The sequence below is a fragment of the Diplotaxodon limnothrissa genome, linkage group LG5 (assembly GCF_057381915.1).
Source record: "Diplotaxodon limnothrissa isolate DT_005_m linkage group LG5, D_limnothrissa_male_GT1.1, whole genome shotgun sequence".
NCBI classification, from domain to species: domain Eukaryota; kingdom Metazoa; phylum Chordata; class Actinopteri; order Cichliformes; family Cichlidae; genus Diplotaxodon; species Diplotaxodon limnothrissa.
In genome coordinates this window covers 9,871,896-9,894,618 of record NC_140600.1, presented here as the reverse complement: position 1 = coordinate 9,894,618, position 22,723 = coordinate 9,871,896, and the positions used below count along the sequence as shown (strand labels likewise).

At 41.0% G+C, this 22,723-nt stretch overlaps 2 protein-coding genes across 2 annotated transcripts; one reads left to right on the top strand and one right to left on the bottom strand.

Annotated features, from left to right (window-relative positions):
* Nucleotides 1-3,806: 3,806 nt before the first annotated feature.
* On the bottom strand, nt 3,807-15,257 carry eif4e3 (eukaryotic translation initiation factor 4E family member 3). Its single transcript, XM_085353779.1, has 7 exons — nt 15,029-15,257; nt 13,951-14,023; nt 7,924-8,018; nt 7,696-7,756; nt 7,543-7,609; nt 7,308-7,463; nt 3,807-6,918 (listed from the first exon to the last, which is right to left on the bottom strand). The coding sequence occupies exons 1-7, from the start codon at nt 15,211-15,213 to the stop codon at nt 6,872-6,874; spliced, it is 684 nt and encodes a 227-aa protein (XP_085209905.1). The 5' UTR covers nt 15,214-15,257; the 3' UTR covers nt 3,807-6,871.
* Nucleotides 15,258-21,209: 5,952 nt separating this feature from the next.
* Nucleotides 21,210-22,325, top strand: gpr27 (G protein-coupled receptor 27). The gene has a single exon (XM_085353777.1). It carries the CDS (start codon nt 21,210-21,212, stop codon nt 22,323-22,325), a length of 1,116 nt encoding a protein of 371 aa, XP_085209903.1.
* The last annotated feature ends 398 nt before the right edge of the window (nt 22,326-22,723 follow it).

Sequence of the window (22,723 nt, the reverse complement as noted above, 5' to 3'; positions counted from 1 at the left end):
TGCTGCAGTTACCTCTGACACCATCAGCAGTGCACCAAAAGTCACAGTGAGCTGACATTGTCCCTGTTACTTCATAGTGACAGTAACAAACAGTAAAATACAGCATTACCAACTACTTCCTGTTGTCTCTTGAAATGCTTCACATAAACTAGGTCTGTAAAGGCTTTAAACATTAAAAAAGAAAAACAAACAGGTTTCATTTTTAAAATAAAAGAGTTAAAGAGAGTAAAATAAGATCCCAATTTTGTTTGTGTTTTGTGTTTAGTTTTTTTTAAATAAACTGTATCAGTAAAGTGTACAAGTGCAAGTTATAGAAAAAAGGTGATGTTCTAAAAATGCTTTGTTTACAGTGTATGTATTATAGCATGTAGCTCGTGGGTGTTGTATAAATTTACAGCCCTTGAAGGCCAGAGCACAAGACAGCTGTCCTTTGAGCAGTTTATTTCAATTCATTTTAATTCAGTTTCATTGGTATAGAACCAAATCACGGAGGCAGAGACACTACAATGATAGAGAGAAAACCCCAACAATCAGATGACCCCCTATGAGCAAGCAACTGGAAGAATCTCTTTTAAACAGGAAAAAAACAACAGCAGAACTAGGCTCAGGGAAGGGCAACCATCTGCCATGACGGTTGGGGATGAGGGGAAGAAAGCAGGACTAACTACATGATTTATCAAAAAGGAAAGCTTTAAGCCTAATCTTAAAAGTAGAGAGGGTGTCTCCTGAATCCAAACTAGCAGGATTTATGTGTTTAACTATAATGTCGGGACCTTCCTCTAAAACCAAAGTGTTCACAACTGAAGAAATAAAAACAATTAAATGCAGGCAAATGGCCAAAACCAAAGATAAGATTTCACACAAGCGAGCATACGTCTCTGTGGTGCGCTACCTGTTGTAGCCTATAAGCATTCACAGACAGATCAGTCACTGTGGGCCCTAAAATGAAGAGCCTCCTGTGAGCCTACACTGCATTTCAGTTCAAATACTAAACTGTCAGACTCAAACTTTGACACCCAAAACACGCACATCTGGCTTTTGAATGTGTCTGCACTCTCGTTGTGATGCAACTACATGATCACCACAAAATTCCTATAGGAGTTGCACTTTACTCTGAGTTGTATTTTCTGCAGCTTTTCATTTGATTAACATAAGGTTGTAAACATGATTGTCTGGTGTAATTAAAGATAAAAATCCAAATGTCTATAAAGTCTTATGGCGTTAATCTAACACACAATCCCAGCTTTCTATTCCTTCATGGGCTTGATCTGCATGTCAATACTGTATCTATGAGCTCAGCAGAGCCCAGCAGCCATGTGCCTGTGTCGGAATTTATTATCCTGTTTTGTTGGTGTCATGCTGGCGATGTGTCGTGCGGATTAAGGCCCCGACTTGATGGAGTGTAGTTACAAATTAATTGAGGATCACTATCAGTTACGTAACAGCCTCTCTACACATACGCGTGCACACAACAAAGTAATTAGCTTTCTGTTAATTAGGTAATTAAGCAAATGAATAGGAGCTCCTCTTGATTTCAAACGGGAGGGGCAGATGGCTTTCATACGGTGTTTTTCCCCTTGCTGCCGTGGGCTGTAGCACTGAAAGTGTGATGAAAGGAAGAGGACTTGAGGAGGAAGTGTACAGATAATGACCTATAAAGAACTGTTAAATGAATAAAAGGAAGAAGAAGAAGCAGGGGTTAGGTTACCAAAGACTGCCTCTGAAAATATGAATGGCAAGACTGCACAGGCCTTATATGTTTCCAAATTTTGTGAGCCAGAAAGATAATGCTCTGTTAAAATGACATATATATACACACACATGACATTACTATATACAGGGTGGGCCATTTATATGGATACACCGTAATAACATGGGAATGGTTGGTGATATTAAAGTCCTGTTTGTGGCACATTAGTATATGTGAGGGGGCAAACTCCTCAAGATGGGTGGTGACCATGGTGGCCATTTAGAAGTCGGCCATCTTGGATACAACTTTTGTTTCTTCAATAGGAAGAGGGCCATGTGACACATCATTCAGTGTTGGATTTGCCAAAATGTGGACGCAAGAAAACTGTCACTAATGAAGAAACATCAGTGGCTGTCCTAGCTTCATTCAGCAAGAGCCCACAGCGTAGCACTCGCCGCATGTCACTGGAGAGTGGCATTAGTCGAACATCCCTTCGGCGGATATTAGCTACTCACAAATGGCACCCTTACAAACTCCAGCTACTGCAGCATCTCAACAAGGATGACCCAGATCGGCGCACAGAATTTGCAGGATGGGCAAAACAAAAATTGGAACAGGACCCTCAGTTCACGCAGAAGATTTTGTTCAGTGATGAGGCAAACTTTTATGTGAATGGTGAAGTTAACAAACAAAACCACCGCTATTGGTCTGACACTAACCCACATTGGATGGATCCCTCCAAGACTGTTGGAACAACAAAAGTGATGGTTTGGTGTGGTATGTGGGGTACAACGATAGTGGGTCCATTCTTCATCAGTGGAAACCTCAAGGCCACTGGATATGTGAAATTGCTACATGATGATGTGTTTCCCTCTTTATGCACTGAAGCTGGCACGTTCCCTGAGTTTTTCCAGCAACATGGTGCACCACCACATTATGGGTGCCAGGTCCGAGCATTCCTAGAGGAACAGTTTCCTGGAAAGTGGATTGGTCATCGTGGGCCAGTTGAATGGCCCCCAATGTCTCCCGATCTGACCCCCTTAGACTTTTATCTTTGGGGTCATCTGAAGGCAACTGTCTATGGTGTGAAGATACGAGATGTGCAGCACCTGAAACTACGGATACTGGATGCCTGTGCTGGCATTTCTCCTGCGGTGTTGCTATCAGTGTGTGAAGAGTGGGAGAAGAGGGTTGCATTGACAATCCAACACAATGGGCAGCACATTGAACACATTTTATAAGTGGTGAGAAACTTGTAAATAACTCATGAAAGAATAAAGTTACGTTGCAACCAAGCACACCATTGTTTTTCTTGTGACACTACCAATAAGTTTGATGTGTCACATGGCCCTCTTCACTTTGGGATGACCTTCTGAGGAGATAAAGTTACCAACCAGCTTGAAAATCACATGTTAAAACACATGTTTCTAGGCATGCATTTCTTTGATTCCATTACATGTGATGCCTTTTTCCCTCAAGCTGTTTAGCCATCTTGCGTTCTGTTTAAATCTGACCTTTGAGTATTTATTTTCTGCCTGTCTGTCAAAGCACTTTGTATTTTTTTATGGTGCTGTATTAACAATGCATAGTTTTCTTTACTTTATCCGGCACCATATTTTACAAAGTGAAGATGATGATGCATTAAGTAAGACTAAGTGACTGAAAACTAAAACACATCAGGAAACTGTTTACTGAAACCACACATTAAGAGAGACCAATGCTGTTTTCCCCCTGACTTCCCTTTAAAATGCTTCCTCTTTTTGCAAGTGTAAGTCACCGCCTGCTGGTCATTTAAAAGAATGCAGATTTAAGGCACTGCACAGGCTTCAGTTTTAACCATTCATAGTTACGTATCGTCTTGACACATCTTGCCATGTTGTACTTGAACTCTATTTAAATTCTATTTAAACTGTTAAAGCTAACCTAAACAATGTTGCATTTGGAATATACAGCCGTCCTCTTTCAGGGTCACTGGGGTGCTGGAGCCTATCCCAGCTGTCATAGGGCGAGAGGCGCTGCATGGACTGTTGTTCATTTACAGTCCATATTAATTGGAAACATATCACACATCTTTGCCAAACACATGCAATCATGAACCCACAAAAGCTTCCTTTCAGCTCTTTTAATGCCAGTGTGATAACAAAGACATTTGGTGTGACTGTTACCAGAGGAAGTGCTAACAAGCAGTCTTCTTGTCAGTAATTCACATTTTAGCAGGAAAATAACAACACTTATTATACACTCTCCAGTCACTTTCTTAGGTACACTAGTTTAACCGTTTAATGCAAATGTCTAATCAGCCAATCACATGGCGTCAACTCAGTACATTTAACCATCTCGGTACGGTCAAGATCCAAAATGGGGAAGAAAGGTGAGTCGAGTGATTTTGAACAAAGCATGGTTGTTGGTCTCAGACGGGCTGATCCGAGAATTGCTGATTGACTGGCGTTTTCCAGTTTGTGGGTATTTTGATAGGAAGACAACAGTAGGGCAAAATAATCTGTTATAGACCAAGGTATGCAGAAGAATCTCTGATTATATAAAACAGTACCCTAAAACAGATGGGCTGCAGCAGCCGAAGACCAGACCAGGTGACAGTCCTGTCAGGAAGCCTACAGTTTACACAAGCTCAATAAAATTGAACAATAGCAGGTTGGAAAAATATTGCATGATCTGATGAGTCTAAACTTCTGCTGTGACATGTGCATGTTTACAATTTGATGTAAACGGTGTGAGAGCATGGATCCATCCTGCCTTGTATAACTAATTTAGGTTTGTGGTGGTGGTGCAACGGTGAAAGGGATATCTTCTTGGCACACTTTGGGCACCTTAGTACCAACTGAGCATTGTTGCTGACCATGTCCATCCCTTTATGTCCACACTGGGCCAATGGTCAGCTACAAACAACTGTATAAACCATTTCAACTGGCTGCTCATAACAGGAACGATCAGTAGGAAAACAGACAGTATGTAACTTAACTAAATCTAGGAATGGATCTGTGCACGGCCAGGAGCTGCACAGGGGCTATTTACATCATATCTTGGGTATTAGACATGTTCAGAGCCCCAAAATCCTAATTTCACAGTCGCTCGCTCCAGCTTGTTGTACAGTGCTCACTAAAGACCGGAGAAATGTTGCAGTGTTTATTGCCAAAACATTTCATACACATATTTAGACTGAGGGGGTCAGTGAACTTACAAGGAACTTTGCAGCAACTACTTGTGTTGTGAATGAGGTCATTTTAGATGGGTTGAGCCTTTCTGGTCTCTGAGAAAGTTTACTGAAAGCTCCACGAGGTACATTACAAAGATTATATGTGGTAATGATCCTTTGCATCCTTTAGCCTCTTGTGATTTTGAGGCCTGCATCTTATTTCCAAACAGCAACAGCAAGTTGTTCTCTTCAGATTAAACTTTCACATCTAATTAACGCCAGTATTAATGTTACCAGTAGCAAACTTGCTTCATGGAAGCTCTAAAAATTCATGACTGAAAAGCTGAGGTTATCAGTCATATAATCACCACCAGTCAGTATTTAAAATCAGGTCTTACGATTACAAGGTGTGTGAGGACCAAAATCAATGCGCTGCCAGAATGAATTAGCACAAAGTGGCTGAGGATATGCAAAAGCTTTTAATACACCGAGACATTCCCCATGAAATAACATTAATTTCCTTTAACGGGCCTGTTATTGATGTTTGTATTGTGCAAAATGAAACGCCGGTGATGAGCACTTCATTTTCGGCTCAATTTTATTTACTTTGCCCGGATCGCTGCACAATATGTTTACAAAGGACAAATTCTCCTCTCGTAACCATCAACCCGTCCAAAGTTGAACTATAAAAGTGGTGCTGACATACCAGAAGCGTTTCAGTAACTGAAGCCCTACACTGCAATAAAACCACGGCACGGGAACAGGGTTAGTGAAGGAAACCGATTTGAGACGCAGAAAAAAAGGTTTGTGACAAAAAATTAAAAATACAAATAAAAATGTATGACTGGGACAGAATTATGACCTACAGTATAAGAGTAATTTTTTTTCATCGATGTCGTGACAACTGAAACTTGTCATATCTGCTGTTTTTTTGCTTAATCATATTTTTTCCTTTTACAAACATTGCTAAATCTGGGAAAAGCAGGACCTTCAGTAACATTCTTGTAAGCCAATAATCCAGCCCCCCTCTGTGTGTGTGTGTGTTTTAATGGACACAGTCCAAGTAAGCAAACTACTAGATTTATTGGTAGGAGAAACAAGTAGAGACAAACACCAAAGAGCCGAGCACAAAAATGTGCCATGTATCTCCCCCAAACAATCTATGTCTCCGTTTAAGAGAGCGGGGCGGGGGTGGGGTCTTTCAACGTGCATATTGAAAGAAATGTCCAACAGGGTGTGGAGAGGAGCGTTGTTAGAGGCACCTTACAGGATAACGCTGTTAAAAAAAAAAAAGAAAAGATAAAATCACAAGCCAAATATGCAGGCTCTGAATGTCACATCTGTGCTATATGACAGCTTTATAACTAGATAACATCATAATGGGAACTGGCAGCTATGTGCAATATCTTTGAAATGTTACCCTGATTTCAGTTTGATGTACACTTGATGAAGATTCAAGAAACCAATTGGGACATCCACCTCCATCCAAGTGGCAAATGTCCAGCTGAATACAAACGACACCTTCACCATTAAGATACAAGCTCCTTAAATGGCAGGAAAGTGCTTTGGCACCGAAAAAGCAGACTTGATTAAAACACGACATGAATGCATACGTCTAACATACACAACAGCTGAAACTAGCTAGGTTAAGTAGCTGCTACCTCTACCAGGAATAAAATTGCGAGGTCCACAGTCTGTGCACATGACGGGACCATGGTGGCAGTGCAGTTCAGTGTAGCAGGAAAGGCAAAAAAATCGACGTGAAGTAACGAACTCGGGGTGAGATTTACGCTGGATAAACATTCTCTCGAGAGTTTCGAGCTGTTAGGACCCACATTTAAATGAAACAAGGCATCAGTCATTAAAAGTTATAAAAATAGATTAATAACATTTCCTTGTTGAGAGCAAAATAATATCCTCGATTAGGTTGTGGACAGCGCCTTCACGCCAAGGCAGGAACAGAGTTCAGGTTAAAAAAAAAAAAAAAAAAAAAAAAAAAAAAAGGGGGGGTGGGGCGGCAGTAGAATCTAATGTCTTGAGCGTCCTCCCTCAAAGGCATGATGCTCCATGTGAGCTGAAAGACACACAAATTTAGATCACTACACACGCAGGAAACAGAACTCAGCTACAACTTATACACTGTCACTTAAATAGTGGAGCTCATTACATTTTTGGCTACAAATATGTAACAGGCAGAGACAAAAAGAGCCCATCTCAATGTGTTATGTGAAGCAAGTAAGAAGGCATATGGGGGGAATTTGCTGCCTGATCAGCCTACAGCCATGCACCCTTCTTAAATCATTCTGTGACATGCTTACATGTTCTGGTTAGGTCCTTCAAGTATGCACAGTTTACTCTTATTCTCTCATCTACCTCATACCATAAAGAGAGTACCTGCTTCCCTCTTTAAACCTTTAGCGTGAATTCAAAAGTACAAGTGAAACAAAAAACAGGCATACTTACACTTATAAAAAACAGCTTTAAAAGATATGTACGGGAGCAGCTCATAAACTTTCCCCAAGATATTTGCTTCATTAGCGAGAGATGCATCGCTATTCCACACCTGTACAACATCTTCCCGATCCCGGACGCTAACGCTGACGCCAACCACCTCATCATCTGTCAAAAAGAGAAGCGATGTTAACAGTAAATCCACTTATGCGATTTACTTTTTTTTTTTTTTAAGAACTAAACAAACCTGAGGCGCAGTAATCTGCAAACTGCTCTCCAATAGTAGCGAGTAACAATTCTTTCCAAACTGCAGACTGAAACAGGAAAAAGGCAGAAAAGCTCATGAATGATTCAGATTTGTTTACATGATGGCAGCAGATAATCAGAGGGCGGCACATACAGTGTTTTCTTTTGGTATTTTCATCTTCCATACGCCTCCCTTTGCATTACTCTCTTCTTCCCTGTTGTGTAAAAGATTAAAACACGTTACTGTGCAGCCTATTAAATAACAGGGCTTTTTAAAATCAAGATCAGGGAGTATTATACAGCAGCTGCTGCATGAGAGATTTTTCATTTGCTCATCTCTACACACCCGTGAATACTGGAATATTGACAGTTACAGACTCACCACAGCGGCCTCCGCTCTCCACGCATTAAGTGATAGCTACATCTCAAAGGCAGGGCTGTGACTGGAGGGATGTTGTTGTATACACTCCAGAACATCTGCAAACAGAGAGAAGCAGCTCAATAATGGCTGCTCTTGTATTGGAGTTTTGTGGCTGGCACAGAAATGGACATTTGATCATGATATACATGGAAGGACTTTTTAATGTCAGTGTTCTCTGCTAGACAAGCTAAGTCGTATTTAAATTGAAACTGGCTTTAAACAAAGTATCTAATACAAAATTTATTCACTACAGCTATCAGCAGAATGATGAAACAACTGTTATGACCTAATGTCCAAAACATCTCTGTCGATTTAAAGCATTAGTAGCATTTTACATTTTCGTGCATCTAAAAAGAGGACTGGTTACAGAAAGGGAAACCAGTGAGTCCAGTAGGTTCCAGTGTAGATCTGGGAGGAAAGCGGAGGCAGGGCCTTGGAGAGCCACGTGCCTACATGCCAATGACTGGATGGCACAGTTGTGTGGTGGTCAGCAGTGTCGCATCAAAGCAACAAGATCCTGGGTTTAAATCCACCAGCACGCTGAGATCTGTGGAGTCTCCCTGTTCTCTCTGTGCTAGTGCGGGTAGCCCCACAGTTTATGCACATGCATATTGTTGGTGATTTGAATTTGGCCTTAGACTTAATGTGAGCATGAATTGTCATCCTTCTCAGTCCGTCTGTGGCCTGTCCAGGGTGCGCTCATTGTGTAACAGCTGGGATGGGCTCCTCCCCCTGTGCAACTTTGAATTTGATAAGTGGAAGGAATTGGATGGATGGTGCATCTATGTTTTGTATTATATAGATATCAGCTGGATTCAGAAACAGACGTGAATTGCAATAGTAACTTCTATCATAAGACGGTGTAGTGAGTCAGTGTGGCTTTCAGTGCATCCGCAGGCCAACGTGAAACACGAGAAACGGGTAAAATGTCAGTGGGACACCAAACAATGTCTGCACCTGGAAGGCAACCCATATCATGACAAGTACAAACTCCCAGAGGGGGAAGAAAAAAAACAAAACAAAAAAGTTGTAGCAGACTCCCACTGCTGGCGACAGCTCTTGGAGAGTAAAACAATAAAATGCTGTCATGTTACGCTTTATTAATGTAAGGCTATGCACTTGCTGTTAAGCTAATGGTGTGGTACAAATATACAGAATATGTGCGTAGTTGTAGGTAGCTGCTTGATACATCTTTGCAAACAAAAAGAAAGATCCCACTTTCAGCATCAAGTGATTAATACATGCGGCTTACAGCGGGATTATACTTCCATATTAAATCTGTGCTGTAGGGTTGTTGTAACTGCAAACCCTTCTGAAACCATTTACCACAACTTATGTGTAGCCTAATATGCACCTCCATAGAAATGTAACTGCATGCTACATCAATGCAGTGCGCAATGCCTGCGATTGGTGCAGCTGACTTCTCTCTTGCATTTCTAGCTACTTTGTTTTTTGGCACAATTTTTATGATTAACTAGAAGCAAATTATCAACTCACGACTAATATTTTGGAGGGAAAGCTGCAGAGCAACCAAGACACACCACACATGGGTATAAATGCTAGCACCGATTGAAACATCCCTGGTTCAAGAATCAGAGGAGACACGAACCCGGCCTCAGAGGCTCACAAGTTAGTGTACTCCTAGAACTGGTCTGAAGCCTGGATACATACATCCGGTGTCAAATCAAACATCCATCTGCTGTAGGGACCCCAGCACAAAGTACCTCAGCGTAAAAGCCACAAAGCTGAGTCACAGTGAAGTGTGCTCACATACAGGGATAAATGATTTAGCAGGCATAAATGGAGTGAACATAAATGGACGGTTGCCAGCTGAACAGCAAATCTGTTTTAAGTAACTACGTTTGCTTTTATTGTCCATTTGTTCTCTTTTTTATTTTTCCAATAAGACCGACTTAAATCAGAAAAAGGTTGTAGCTTTTCATTAATTAAAAAAAGGACTGCACCACCTAAAAATCGTAACAAAGGTTGCATTTTATATACTAAAGGTTTCTAAGAAAACCCTGGCCCCTGGTGGTGGAAACTTAAATTTAGCTACCTTTGATTAAAATGAAAAGTGTAAATGCTTAAATATGGTGAGCTGATTTCTTTATAGGCATGTCATTGATAAGAAATACAATAAGAGTCAGGTAAGCTGGTACTTTGTGCTTGACAAGGTTCAAAAAGGGGTGACAACGGATTTGTAAAAGTCACATTGGGAACGCTTCCAATTTAGCAAAGAGCCTAAAACATGGCCATCCAGATCTGTTCAAAGAATCCAAGCTGAAGGAGTTTCAGCTCATATTAACAGCATACAGAGTGTTATTGTCATCCTTCTCGCGTCATCCCAAAATACTCTTTACCATTTTGTTTCAAACAGCAGACACTGTTATTGTGAAATCAACTTCAGACCAAAGGTTAAATGCTAGCAATGTCTAATGTTATATAAATGCTTAAGCTAATGGAATGACATTAACAGTTAAACCTCATATTAGTGTCATGTCAATAAAATATAATACTACCATCATTATTACAGTTGTTATCATCATCATCATTCATACATTACTTTTCCCCCCATTTTTCTTTAGTGTGGTATTAAATTGTGTTCAATAAACAAACACATTGGTATCAACTACTACATTTCTGGTATAGTGACATCCCCATTTCTTTCTTTATATTTTTTTTTTCTTAAACTAAAAAATACCTTTCTGCAGTGCTACAAAAACAATTTCTTGCTCTCTTTTTTTAATGACTTCACTGTAATTTACAGTTTATCATTTTAGCCATTATACATGGAGCTGCATGATTTCAATATTGATGTTTTGAATGTGTGGACAGAAGAGAAAAAGAAAGAAAGCTCAGAAAATGTGATTCTGGTAACAAATCTAAAATAATTCCAAAAAGTTGGGACGCCAAGTCCTCAGATCTCCCTAAAATGAGACATTTTACAGTTTCATGAAAAATATTAGCTCATTTTTAATTTGATGGCAGCAACAGATCTCAAAGAATATGTAACCAGGGTAATAAAAGTAATTACAAAGTAACTGGTGCTAAAAAGGAACAGCTGGAGGAACATTTTGCAACAGTAACATGACACGACTCTTCAACAGCCGCCCCACCTTCTATCACAGTGATACCTGAAGCAATTACAGATGACAGCGTGTACTAGACCATCATTATTTCAAGGCCTTAGTGACACTATTTTTCAGCTTTAATTAATATTTGATAAAATATACACAAACACATGAATGCACCAAATTTGCCTCATCCAGGAAAAGCCATCTTATTTTATTTACATTACTGTATTTGTGATACTTTATTTTGGCATTTCAAAAGAAATATGATTTTAATATGACATGAAGATACAATGAAACAGTTTATTTTTGGCAGATGTACGCAGTTAAACTATTAAGAACGTTACGATTTCTACAATGGAAACCAATGAAATCATTTTAAAAGACCTGTTTGTTTCCCTTGTGGATATTTGTTATTGTTCATTAATAAGACAAAGACATAAATTTCTTCTGATTACTCCTAACAGATGGAATAATTGATAGAAAACTTGATTACTAAAATAACCAATAGCCGCAGTCCTAATCCAGTCCTTTCACCAACCCAAAATATTTGATAAATAATAAAATGAAAAATGTAGAACGGGACAAAACCCTCTCCCAACACTTGCTAAAGGAAAAGTGGATGCTACACAGTGGTAAACATGACACTGTCGCACCTTATTCTGAGACACGTGGCAGCCATTCAACTTAAACCTAGATACCTTTAAAAACAAAACAAAACAAACAAAAACAACAACACATAAAATTGTAAATTTTCTCAGTTTAAACATTTGACATGTTTTCTATGGTGTCTTGTGAATAAAATGGGGGTTTATGAGATTTACAGTTTATGGCAATCTGCTTTTATTTGCATTTTCCACAGCTTGTGGGGGGACTTTGAGGAATAAATTAGGTCTTAGTTTGATAAGCAATTCCAATTGGATTTCTACAGACATGTTTCAGTCCACCTGCTCTGCCTGCCCAAATTGGGTTTCAAAGTGCCTTTCAAGTCCCTCACTATGCAAAGCACAGCGGCAGATCCAGAGTGACAGACATATTTAGCAGAATCCACGTTGCTACCAACAGAGCCCTGTGGAGGACAACATAGAGGGCAACAGTCTGCAGACAGAAACTGAAATAAATTTATCTGCTGCCACTTTTGGAAGTGGCTTCTAAAGAGGCAAAGCTGGAGGAACCAACCGGAACAAGACAATTTATCAGGCTGTTTCACCAGCATAGCTACATGGACACCAATGCCAACACTGGAACGGCAAATTATGCAGACAGGTTTGTGACGTCTGGCTTTACATTTTGATCTGATCACTTGCAAATATGGAAAAGGCACACTGATTGCAATTCATATAATCCTTCCTCTTTAAATGGGTGGGCTGCCCAGGCATTCTAATATCTGCTATGTATTTGGAGGCTTACTGGCCAGGTTGTTGCTGCGGTAAGACCAGCTTTTTAGCTCTGGAGGTCCAGTGAGCTGCAGGGTTACCAGCCACAGCTTGTAGATGGTGAACAACTGATTCATGTGACACAAAGCCAAACAAACTAACTTGAGTTGCGACTTCATGACTCCTCGTGGTGAATGACAGAGGGACAAGCACACGCTAACAAACTTGCAGTGAAGACAAAACTCAATAGGAAAAATGAGACAACAGCGCAGCAATAATCATAATAATTATATTAATACTGGCAGACACTGATAACACTAATGTGGTAAAAATAGAATCCTTGCTCTCAGTTTAATTTTTTTTTTAATGTGTCAACTTTTCCATCTTCAGTTACACAGAGATCTCATTGTGTCACAGATTGCCTTGCACTGCGTTGCAGAAGTGCTGTTCTGTGGTATCATCGTTAGCACGAGCAACGTAATGCTTTTGTGTATCGCGAGTGTCTCTGTGATTTCAAACAATAAAACCAAACAGTCCGTCCTAAAAATCTAATTTAAGAAACAAATCTGATTCACCCGAACAAAGCTTCACACCACTGCAGCTGTAATTAATGGCAACGCATTCTGCACGCTGCTTGAATTTCCACACACAAAACTCCAGAATGAGCCCAGCTGTATCACACTTTGTTGCTTTTTCCAGCTGCTTGATTCAAACTCCATTGAACTATACAATCGTAAAGCCTGATTTAGACTTCTGCGGGGAATCTTTGTAGAGCCTTCGATGTCATCTACACAAGCTGCCCCATTCCAATGGTCTCAGCAGCCTCCCTCTGGAAATTTGCAGACATTTATGAGTGCTTATATTGACACTATGATTATTATTCTTTATACTAAGACAATGACTGTTACTTCTCTTACTGAAAAACTGCAGCAAAAAAGTTGCCAGAAATTTAAAAAGGCAACCCACAGCCTTGATCAGGCCAACAGTGGCTGTGGGCTGCGCTGATGTGTATCTTCTATAAGGAGGTACATGTCAGGTTATGCTGTAGGGTTTCAGATGGGTTTGCAGTTATGACTTAAGGCGTAGATTCTTTACTTAAGTGTAAATCATCAATAAGCCTCATACAATAAGTTTAAGAGCACGTTGCACGCTGATATTCCTGATAAAAATAACACAGTGTCTTCTCTTCATTTACAAAAGAAGCCTTCAGAGCATCATATCAAAGCACTGTAACCGACACGAGCATGAGCAGTAGCTACCGTCAGTCACATTAGTGATATTAATAAACAATAAGTTTGCACATACAAGTAAAAAGAAAAAAAACTTTAGTATAACACAGACGGCTGAAATGCACTTCATAAAAGCTGTCAGTTAACTTTGCACTGCACTTCTAATGTTTTGCACCCACCGTGGCTCTGACCTGCTCGCTCCCTTACATCACAGAAACTCTTCTCAAATGGCTCTGACTCTTAGCCGAGTCACGCACTTGATCTCTTTGCTCCTAAGATGAAAAAACTCTTTAAGCTGGCGCCAGATCTCACCTGAACAGTTTGCACTGTGTAGATCTTCTTCAAGTTGGACTCACATTCTGCTGCTGTGGTGCCGGGCAGTGACCTGCAGGAACACAGGAAACGACTTAATGTCACACCAAAAACAATGCAGTGCGTTTAACAGGGAAATAATGGTAATATTTAAAAAGCTGACACCAGATATGCTTGATGCAGCCGCTGTTATTATAAAGTACTGCTGAATAAGTTTCACTTGCTTGACTTTATAGACAGACGAAGACTGAGTAACATGTTACAGAGCTTTGTTAGAAAAAGAACATAAAAAAAGGATAAATGAAAACCAAAACCGCTAAAATATACGTTGATAACATACAAACGTATATTTTAGCAGGTAACTATTGTATGTGTGTATTGTTTCTATAATCTGGGTGTTTTTCAGTCCTCATTTTTTTATATAAAACTCCTGCCAGCAAATACATACGCTAAAAGTGTTATTATTAAAATAAATAAATCAACAATAACCAGCAGAGTATCCATGATAAACATGGGATATTCCCATGACCTCATAAAAAAGAAGCCATGCGATGTTTAGGGCTGCATTTAATGACGGCTTAGGACGAAACTGCACCGAGCAAGGGTTCCTATGTAGCAAAGCCTTGCAATAAAAGACGCAGATTAGCTGCACTTAGCCGTTTGTGAAAACAACGAGAGATGAGCCTGGGCTCTTTAAAGGCGTCGAGGTTTTAAAGAAAAGTGCAACAACTATCAGTTTCACCCCAAACCCTCCCTTCTGCGCTCCCCCCTGCTGAGAGAAGCTAATCAAAGTAACTTCTGCTGCACGTCTGAATGGCTAAAACCTGTCAAGGCGAACTTGTCCTGCGGACTGTGAGTGACTGTCAGGACCCGGGAACACAACAAGGTCGCGTTAGATGCGAACACTTCTCCCGCTATATTTTGCTGCGGGAGGCCTCCGGGAAAGCTGTGGCCTTACAATGATACCCCTCTCCCCACCACCGCTCTTCATCTTTTTTCTCTTTTCTTTCTTTGTTTGTGCTCGTGCCGGGCTCAAAGCTCAAAGACAACGCGGAAGGAGACGCAGTAATATCACTACCTGTCCAGCCAAAACGTCCAGGGCGAGTGCAGAGGCAGCGTCGCCGTGTCTTCTTCTCGGTGTTTCTTTGTGATGTTTTCCAACTCTTTCTCGTCGATGTCTATGTTGTTTTCGGAGGAAACCGTCTGGCCGCTCAGGGCGCCGCGGTCCATCTGGACGTCCGTCTGACCCGCAGGAACCGCCATTTCACCAGGCTCGGAACTAAAGTCGTACGTTATCCCTGTATGAAAGGACTTGATAAAAACACCCGGTTCGCCTTTATCTGCACTTACAGAAACACACTACCGCTTTTCCGCCCACCGACTGCTGACGTCTCTGCGTCACTGGGCAGAAACGTCGCCGTTGGTCCACCCAGGAGATGAGGGGAAAAACGGATGAGAGCTCACTCGGCATCATTTTCGGGTGGCCCAAATATCTAAATAGCAGTCACGGAAGTACAAGGGACATATTAATAATCTAATATTAGTTTGCATCACAGGGGGCAAAATATATTTTTGCGATAATTGTAGAACAGGGACAATTACAATTTTTGTCTACAGGGGACATGGCTATGCTCAGTACATGTATTAAACCTACCTGTTATGATCATTTGAAGTGGGTTGATCAATCAAATACCGATGCTGGCATTCAGGGGCGGATCTACGGGGGGCGGGGGGGCTACTGCCTCCTTTCTGTAGTGCAGGACTGGGGAACTCCAGGCCTCAGGGGCCGGTGTCCTGATGGTTTTAGATATAGAATAGAATAGAATACCTTTATTGTCACTATACCAATGTACAATGACATACAGAGTCTCCTACTCAGTGCAACCATGTGTGGGGGGGTCACCACCAGTGTTGGTCAAGTTACTTGAAAAAAGTAATCAGTAACTAATTACTGATTACTTCCCCCAAAAGGTAATCCCGTTACTTTACTGATTACTTATTTTCAAAAGTAATTAATTACTTAGTTACTTTTTAAAAACACGATTTACAACCTGAGTAGGTGATAAAGTGATAGATCTTTCAGCCCAATTCTACTTTTTCTGCATAATCCATCATACAAAATGTAATCAAAGGGAAAAGTCTCATTTTGTAAACTTGTTTTATTAGTTTTAATCTTTTAACTTTATGCATCAAGCAAAAATTAAATTATATGCAACATTCTCTGACTGGAAGAAATTTGTTTAATATTTAAACCTATTTTCTGCACATTCCAGCACATAAAATAAAATATTTTTTTTGTGTTTACACTCTTTCAAATAAATGCAAGTGAAACACAGCAGAAAATAAATAAAATCAAAGACTAGCGGTCCTGTTGCTCTATTTTCACCTGTAAAGCAGGAGTGGCGTAGGCGGAGGTTTGCCCTGGTGCAGGTGTGCCGCAGTGGTCAGTTGAAGAATCCGTGAGTTTCTCTGTGAATTTCACATTACGTGGTAGCGCACTCGGTGCTTGCTCGGAAGTTTAGGGGTTTTCTTCCCACGCAGTGAGCAGCGGACGCTAATGTTTTTGTCACTTTTTACGGAATCAAACTCAAAGTAAGGTCAGTACTTCCACGCTTTAAACGCTGCATGCTCATACTGTTTCCTGTACTCGACATATTATCCATTGTTGATCTGCACACAGCTGTTGCCACGAACGTCGCACTCGCTTACGTCATTGTCATGAGACACTCTCGCAAGAAAATCACGGTTTTAGTAACGCAGCGTGCTTACGGGAAAGTAACAGTAATCTAATTACCGTTTTTGCAATAGTAATCCCTTACTTTACTCGTTACTCAAAAAAAGTAATCGGATTACAGTAACGCGTTACTTGTTAACATCTCTGGTCACCACACCGGATGATTAGTTTTATTATCAGGCCTCTGGAGAACTTCAAGACATGTTGAGGAGGTCATTTATCCATTTAAATCAGCTGTGTTAGACCAAGGACACATCTAAAACCTGCAGGACGCTGGCCCTTGTCGTCCCCCCCCCCCCAAAACAAACACACAACTTTAATGTTCTTAGAATACTTGTTTTCAGCTGATTGCTTCTTTTTTTATTATTTTGTTGGCTCCATTTACATATAGGTGATTTTTACACATACTTCACTAAAGATGTATATGCCACCCTGTCTAGACCTCTTGCCCCTCTCCTTCTCCTCCCCCATGTATGATTTTCTAGATCCGGCACTGATGGTATTAGTATCAGATTGGTATTGGATCGATAGAATCGATACTTTGTTTCTATTCTCTAAAGGTGTTTTTATGCTATCCTTGCAATGTCACATCATGTGGCATGTGCTGTAGCCTACTATGAAAATTTTCGGAACTTGTGTTGACTGTCACGTCTATTTTATTTATAGCCTACGGCACATTTAAACAACAGAAGTGCTTCAGAGACAGGCACATTTACATTCTAGGTCTCCAAAAAAAAACCAGTTTAAAAACAAAACCTATATTTATTTTTATATATTAGCTAATTATTGTAGAAAGACAAAGACACAGTAATTTAGTGGTCATTAAAATATGTTAAGAATGTGCAAATTGATGATGATTTGTCTCATAAATCATAATCTGCTCTTCCTTACATAGGCTGCATTCATAGGTTAAAAGTATCAGTATTGGTATCAACAACACTGGCGCTGTATGTACTTGGTGTCGTCTCAATACCAAAATTTGCACACAACTAATGTTCATTTCCAGTTCCATATTTTGTTGTTGGATTTTTCTACAATAGCTTTGCATGATTCACATTCCAAAATACAGCTTCTCACTTCATCGAAAACAAACCTTTCCACTCATTTATAACCCAGCCCTCTCCTTGAGCCAACTCTTTTTCTGATTGGCTGCCCCTCACAAACAGAACATTTGAATCTGGCTTCAGTGCTCACAGTCAAAACTGTGTGCTTGAGATATATTAAGGACTTCACTACTCATTGGTATCATACAGAGCCAAGAGTAGGAAAATAAATCTGTCTAAAAGGCTGATTGTGCAGAGCAGTGGATCTATTTATAACAAACATTGGATTGTTGCACCAAGTACTGATGAAGGGTGTCTACTAGAACAGGAAACAGTGATTCCATGAAATCTGTTCTGTATTTTTCAAGTAAGGCATCTTTTTATTTCACTATCTTTGGTCCAAAACCTCTTGTTGCCTGTTTTTAGGACACTTTGGTTAGGGAAATATTCAAGTTCAGAAATGTCAGTGCAAAGACTTAAATGAGGTCAAGACAGATGTATATATAATTACAGGCTGTTTTGTTTTGCCAAGGTTTTATACTATTTCCACTTTGGGCATTTACTCAGCAGATCTCAGCTGAGCAGCCACTAGATCACTAAGTTTAAACTTTCCACCAAAGCAAACCAGTGCTAAACCTGGACATCTCAAATCTAATAACCAAATATAACAGTTTTAGGGACAAAATTACTTCTACAAATATGAACTTAGCACTTTCTCACTGTTTTACAATCTGTATGATCCTATAACATCTAATCAAAATTCAAAAATTTACCACCTTTATTGTATCTTTATTCCATTGAGATGGAACCATGTGGATGTTCCAGGGGTTTTTATGGGATTTATAATATTTGTATTGCTTGCCTGAACATCCCTCTTTAATTATTCCTTTGGACTTGAATGCATGAATCCCCTAACAAACCAAATATTTGTCTTTACGATAGCTTTGAGGGCTTAAAAGCTGGAGCTCTTATGCTCATTGAACTCAGCATGCAAGCCGGTTGGTTGCAAGGCATGCTGGAAAATCACTGCAGCACGAGCAGCAGGTGCAGTCTAGTCACATGTTAGCTTTAATTAAAAATACACAACCCCTGCTGAGATGGATTTGACTATCCCGTATTTTAGTATGGCCATTCAGTAGGGTTGTGCTGGCCTTTCTTTTTCATGAAGGGTCACCAGATGGTGCTGTTGCAACAAAGTGTTTATCTTTAATTTTTTTCCAGGATAAAAAACCCACCACATCCTTTAGAAATGCTTAAAAATGCACCAACTTCATCAGACTGAGTGTAAGTGAACTTGCCATTCTAACTTGTGGCATGTGTGTCAACTTCGGGGAAACCTCTGGCCCCGCATCAGAATTTAAAACAGTCATTTTCATTTCCTTAAAAAGATTACTATACAACCAATTTAAAGTCAATGTCATTTATAAAAGCAATAAATGACATTTGTTTGAAGGATGCAAAAAATACAAAAATAGAAATCTTAGTCAATGTGATACTTGGCTCGTTAAAAAAAAACTGTGCAGTGATTTAGGAGATTAGGTTGAACGGTTAATTTAGCATAGCAAGGTAAAAGAGCTTTAATTTAAAAGCAAATGTCTGGCAAGTAACATAAAGTAAATAAATCACAAAATGTCCTAATGAATGGAACACCAAGTTAATATTATACAAATCATTATATTATATATGAATATATTATCAGTTTTTGCTAAATCGTTGTGCCCCATACATTGCACAATTACAGGAGCACTGGTTTCACTGGTTTTAATGATAACCCTGAACACGGGCAATGACAGGAAGCCATTAGTTACTATAAGAGTCTCAACCTTATAATGCTTTACCATGTCCGGGGACACAGGCACACTGGCAACCACATTAGACATCCACTAGAATGAAAATCTAAACACAGCACGATAGAAATAATAGTCACAGCATTAATAACTGAAGCTTTAAAGTAAAACGGTAACGTTACTGATTTTAGTTCGTTCCAGGCACTTAAACAGACAGCTCCACACTCCACAGAGCAATAATCATTCTTGTCAATCTATAATTTGTCTAAAGGACACTTAGTTGGTGCGTTGTAGTGTAATATTTCCACGCTCCAGTCAGGTGGGTACAAAAGAAAGTATCAGCAAAAGTGTTTCATACTTTAAAACATTCATGTAAAAAAATATCAAATGAAAAACGTTTTACAACCATACTCCTGAATATATGTGCAAATAGTAACTTATGGTAACAGCAGCAGATGGTACAGATAATATACTTCCCTGAACATCAAAACTAGGATAAATGGTTAAATGCACTGATATAAATTACAGACATTCTTTGCATTTGCATGGCTGAAATAAACATCCATTGTACATGTTTACTTCCATGCTATGAAAACAGGATTGATTAGCACAGCAGAAATGATAATTTAAATGAACTTATTGGTGCAAAAAAGTTGAATAAAAGTTACAATGTAGACTATGTAAGCTACTGTGTTTCATTCATTTTAAAATGGTTTTACATGAGAGAGATGGCCACAAAGAAACGTTACATTATGGCCTGTGCATAAGTAGCCTACATACTGACTTTACAGACCTCTTGACCCCTGTGCAATTTCTTGATCTCAATAATAATTATTATATAACACGCAGTAAAACATAATCTTTTTTTTTTTTTTATCTCCAAGTGCAGATGTAGGATCAAAGTTCTTTTTTTCTTCACATCCTAAATATAAAACATTGCATAATGTCATAAAGGCGATCTGTCTCTAAGCATTTGCATCTCATGAGCGCGCAGACACGTGCTACCTATAGCTGGCAGGAGCTGAAACTCCTGACTGATCCCAGGCCTGCTCACTACATGCAGGCGGACGTGCGTCGCATAGACTAGACGCTGCACACACCGACACAGACCCGTAGCCTACTGATGCTTCCACCTCGGTGAGCTTCGACCTTCGCTCAGCTGTGTGCTATTTGCAGTCTCCGTGTGACAGCTATAATTCGGCGTCCTTTTGACGAGGCTGTGGATACGTAAGTGTTGCGCCATGCTGCCGCACAGCTGCTTTTTTTAATTCCTCAAGACGGGAACGGGAGACCTCCGCCATCGGTGAAAATTGAGATGTGTTCTCTGAGCCGCTCGTCTGAACGGATGCTCTCCGAAATGGTGTCTGAAGCTAACCCTGGTCGCCTCTGTCCAGCAGAGATCAGAAGCATAGAGAGGGCTGCTTCTGACGCGCTTTGAGATGAAGGATAAGAAGAAAAAAAGAGACGTGAAATGATTTTTCTTTTTGTTTGTTTTGTTTGGTTCTGTTTTGTTTATGATGGGGATTAATGCGCGTCCAGATGGGATTTATTCCTGAGTAGTTTTCAGCTGAAGGGGGCGGCGGATCGTGTTGATTTTGTTCTAAATTCAGACCTGGAAGAGAGAGGGGGGGAAAGGATACCGCTGCTGCTCGTCGGTGAATTGATGTGGGAATACGCGCTACCTGGGCTGCATAGATGGCAAACACAAGCGAGTTAGGAGAGAGCAGCCCGTCCTTACAGAACTATGCGTCCACGGCCTCTGCGGTCAAGCTGGCCTCGCTGGGTCTGATCATGGGCATCAGTCTGCTGGGCAACGCGTCGCTGTCGCTGCTGCTGCTGAAGGACAGCTCGCTGCATAAGGCGCCCTACTATTTCCTGCTGGATCTGTGCCTGGCGGACGTGGTGCGCTCTGCTGTCTGCTTCCCCTTCGTGATGGCATCGATCGGCGGCGGCTCCGCCTGGCCGTACAGCCCCCTGAGCTGCAAGATCGTCGCCTTCATGTCGGTGCTTTTCTGCTTCCACGTCGCCTTCCTGCTCTTCTGCGTCAGCGTCACCCGGTACATGGCGATCGCCCACCACAGGTTCTACTCGAAGCGGATGAATCTGTGTACGTGCGTGGCGGTGATCTGCATGGTGTGGACTCTCTCCGTGGCGATGGCTTTTCCTCCGGTTTTCGACGTGGGCACCTACAAGTTTATCCGTGAGGAGGAGCAGTGCATCTTCGAGCACCGCTACGTGAAGGCGAACGACACCCTGGGCTTCATGCTGATGCTGGCCGTCATCGTGGGGACGACTCATGTGGTTTACATAAAGATGCTGTGCTTCGTTTACGACCACCGCAAGATGAAGCCGGCTCAGCTGGTGCCAGCTATCAGCCAGAACTGGACTTTCCACGGCCCCGGGGCCACCGGGCAAGCCGCCGCCAACTGGATCGCCGGCTTCGGCCGCGGACCGACCCCCCCGACGCTGGTGGGGATCAGACAGGCTTCGCACCCGGGCAACAGGAGACTGCTGGTGCTGGATGAGTTTAAGATGGAGAAGCGCATCGGGAAGATGTACTACATGATTACGCTGACCTTCCTCATTTTGTGGGCGCCCTACATAAGCGCCTGTTACCTGAGGATATTTGTGCGAGGGGCCCCGGTCCCGCAGCTTTACCTGACGGCTGCTGTGTGGATGAGCTTCGCCCAGGCGGGAGCGAACCCCATCATCAGCTTTCTGTTCAACAAGGAGCTCCGGATGAGGCTCCGAGCGTGTTTCCCCTGTTGCCTGGGAACGCAGACACCCATGGAGCCGTACTGTGTCATCTGAACCGCAGCGGGACCCTCAAATACTGCCAAAGTCACGTTTGTGTAGGATTTCAGAATGTACACGGAATAGTTTACCCACATTTCTATCAGTGGCAAAGGGTTTACACGCTATTTTAATCTGACAGAACTTTACTGATGGTGTAAATTCCTGCTATATTTTGCTTTCTGGACTGATTTAACTCACATGAAGCATAATATGTAATGATTTAATTAAAAAGAAATAGGCTGCAGTGTATTGGAGGGTTTTTTGCCTCTCTAGCTGGGTATCATGGGGAAACCACTCTTCATTTTTGCCTCTGCATGTATTTAGGTGTTATTCATTCCAGAGGTAAGACGTAGCACATGCAACTTACATGTGCCCTGTTAAATCCTACCTTTGATGAATGACCTTTTTCCATA

Excerpts from the sequence above, each read along its gene's own strand:
- eif4e3 (XM_085353779.1), bottom strand. The coding sequence starts at position 15,213 with ATGGCGGTTCCTGCGGGTCAGACGGACGTCCAGATGGACCGCGGCGCC. Across the intron at positions 14,024-15,028 it reads TGGACGTTTTGGCTGGACAG|GTCACTGCCCGGCACCACAG; the intron begins GTAGTGATATTA and ends GTGTTCCTGCAG. Across the intron at positions 6,919-7,307 it reads TAAAGCTGTTTTTTATAAGT|CTCACATGGAGCATCATGCC; the intron begins GTAAGTATGCCT and ends TGTGTCTTTCAG.
- gpr27 (XM_085353777.1), top strand. The coding sequence starts at position 21,210 with ATGGCAAACACAAGCGAGTTAGGAGAGAGCAGCCCGTCCTTACAGAAC.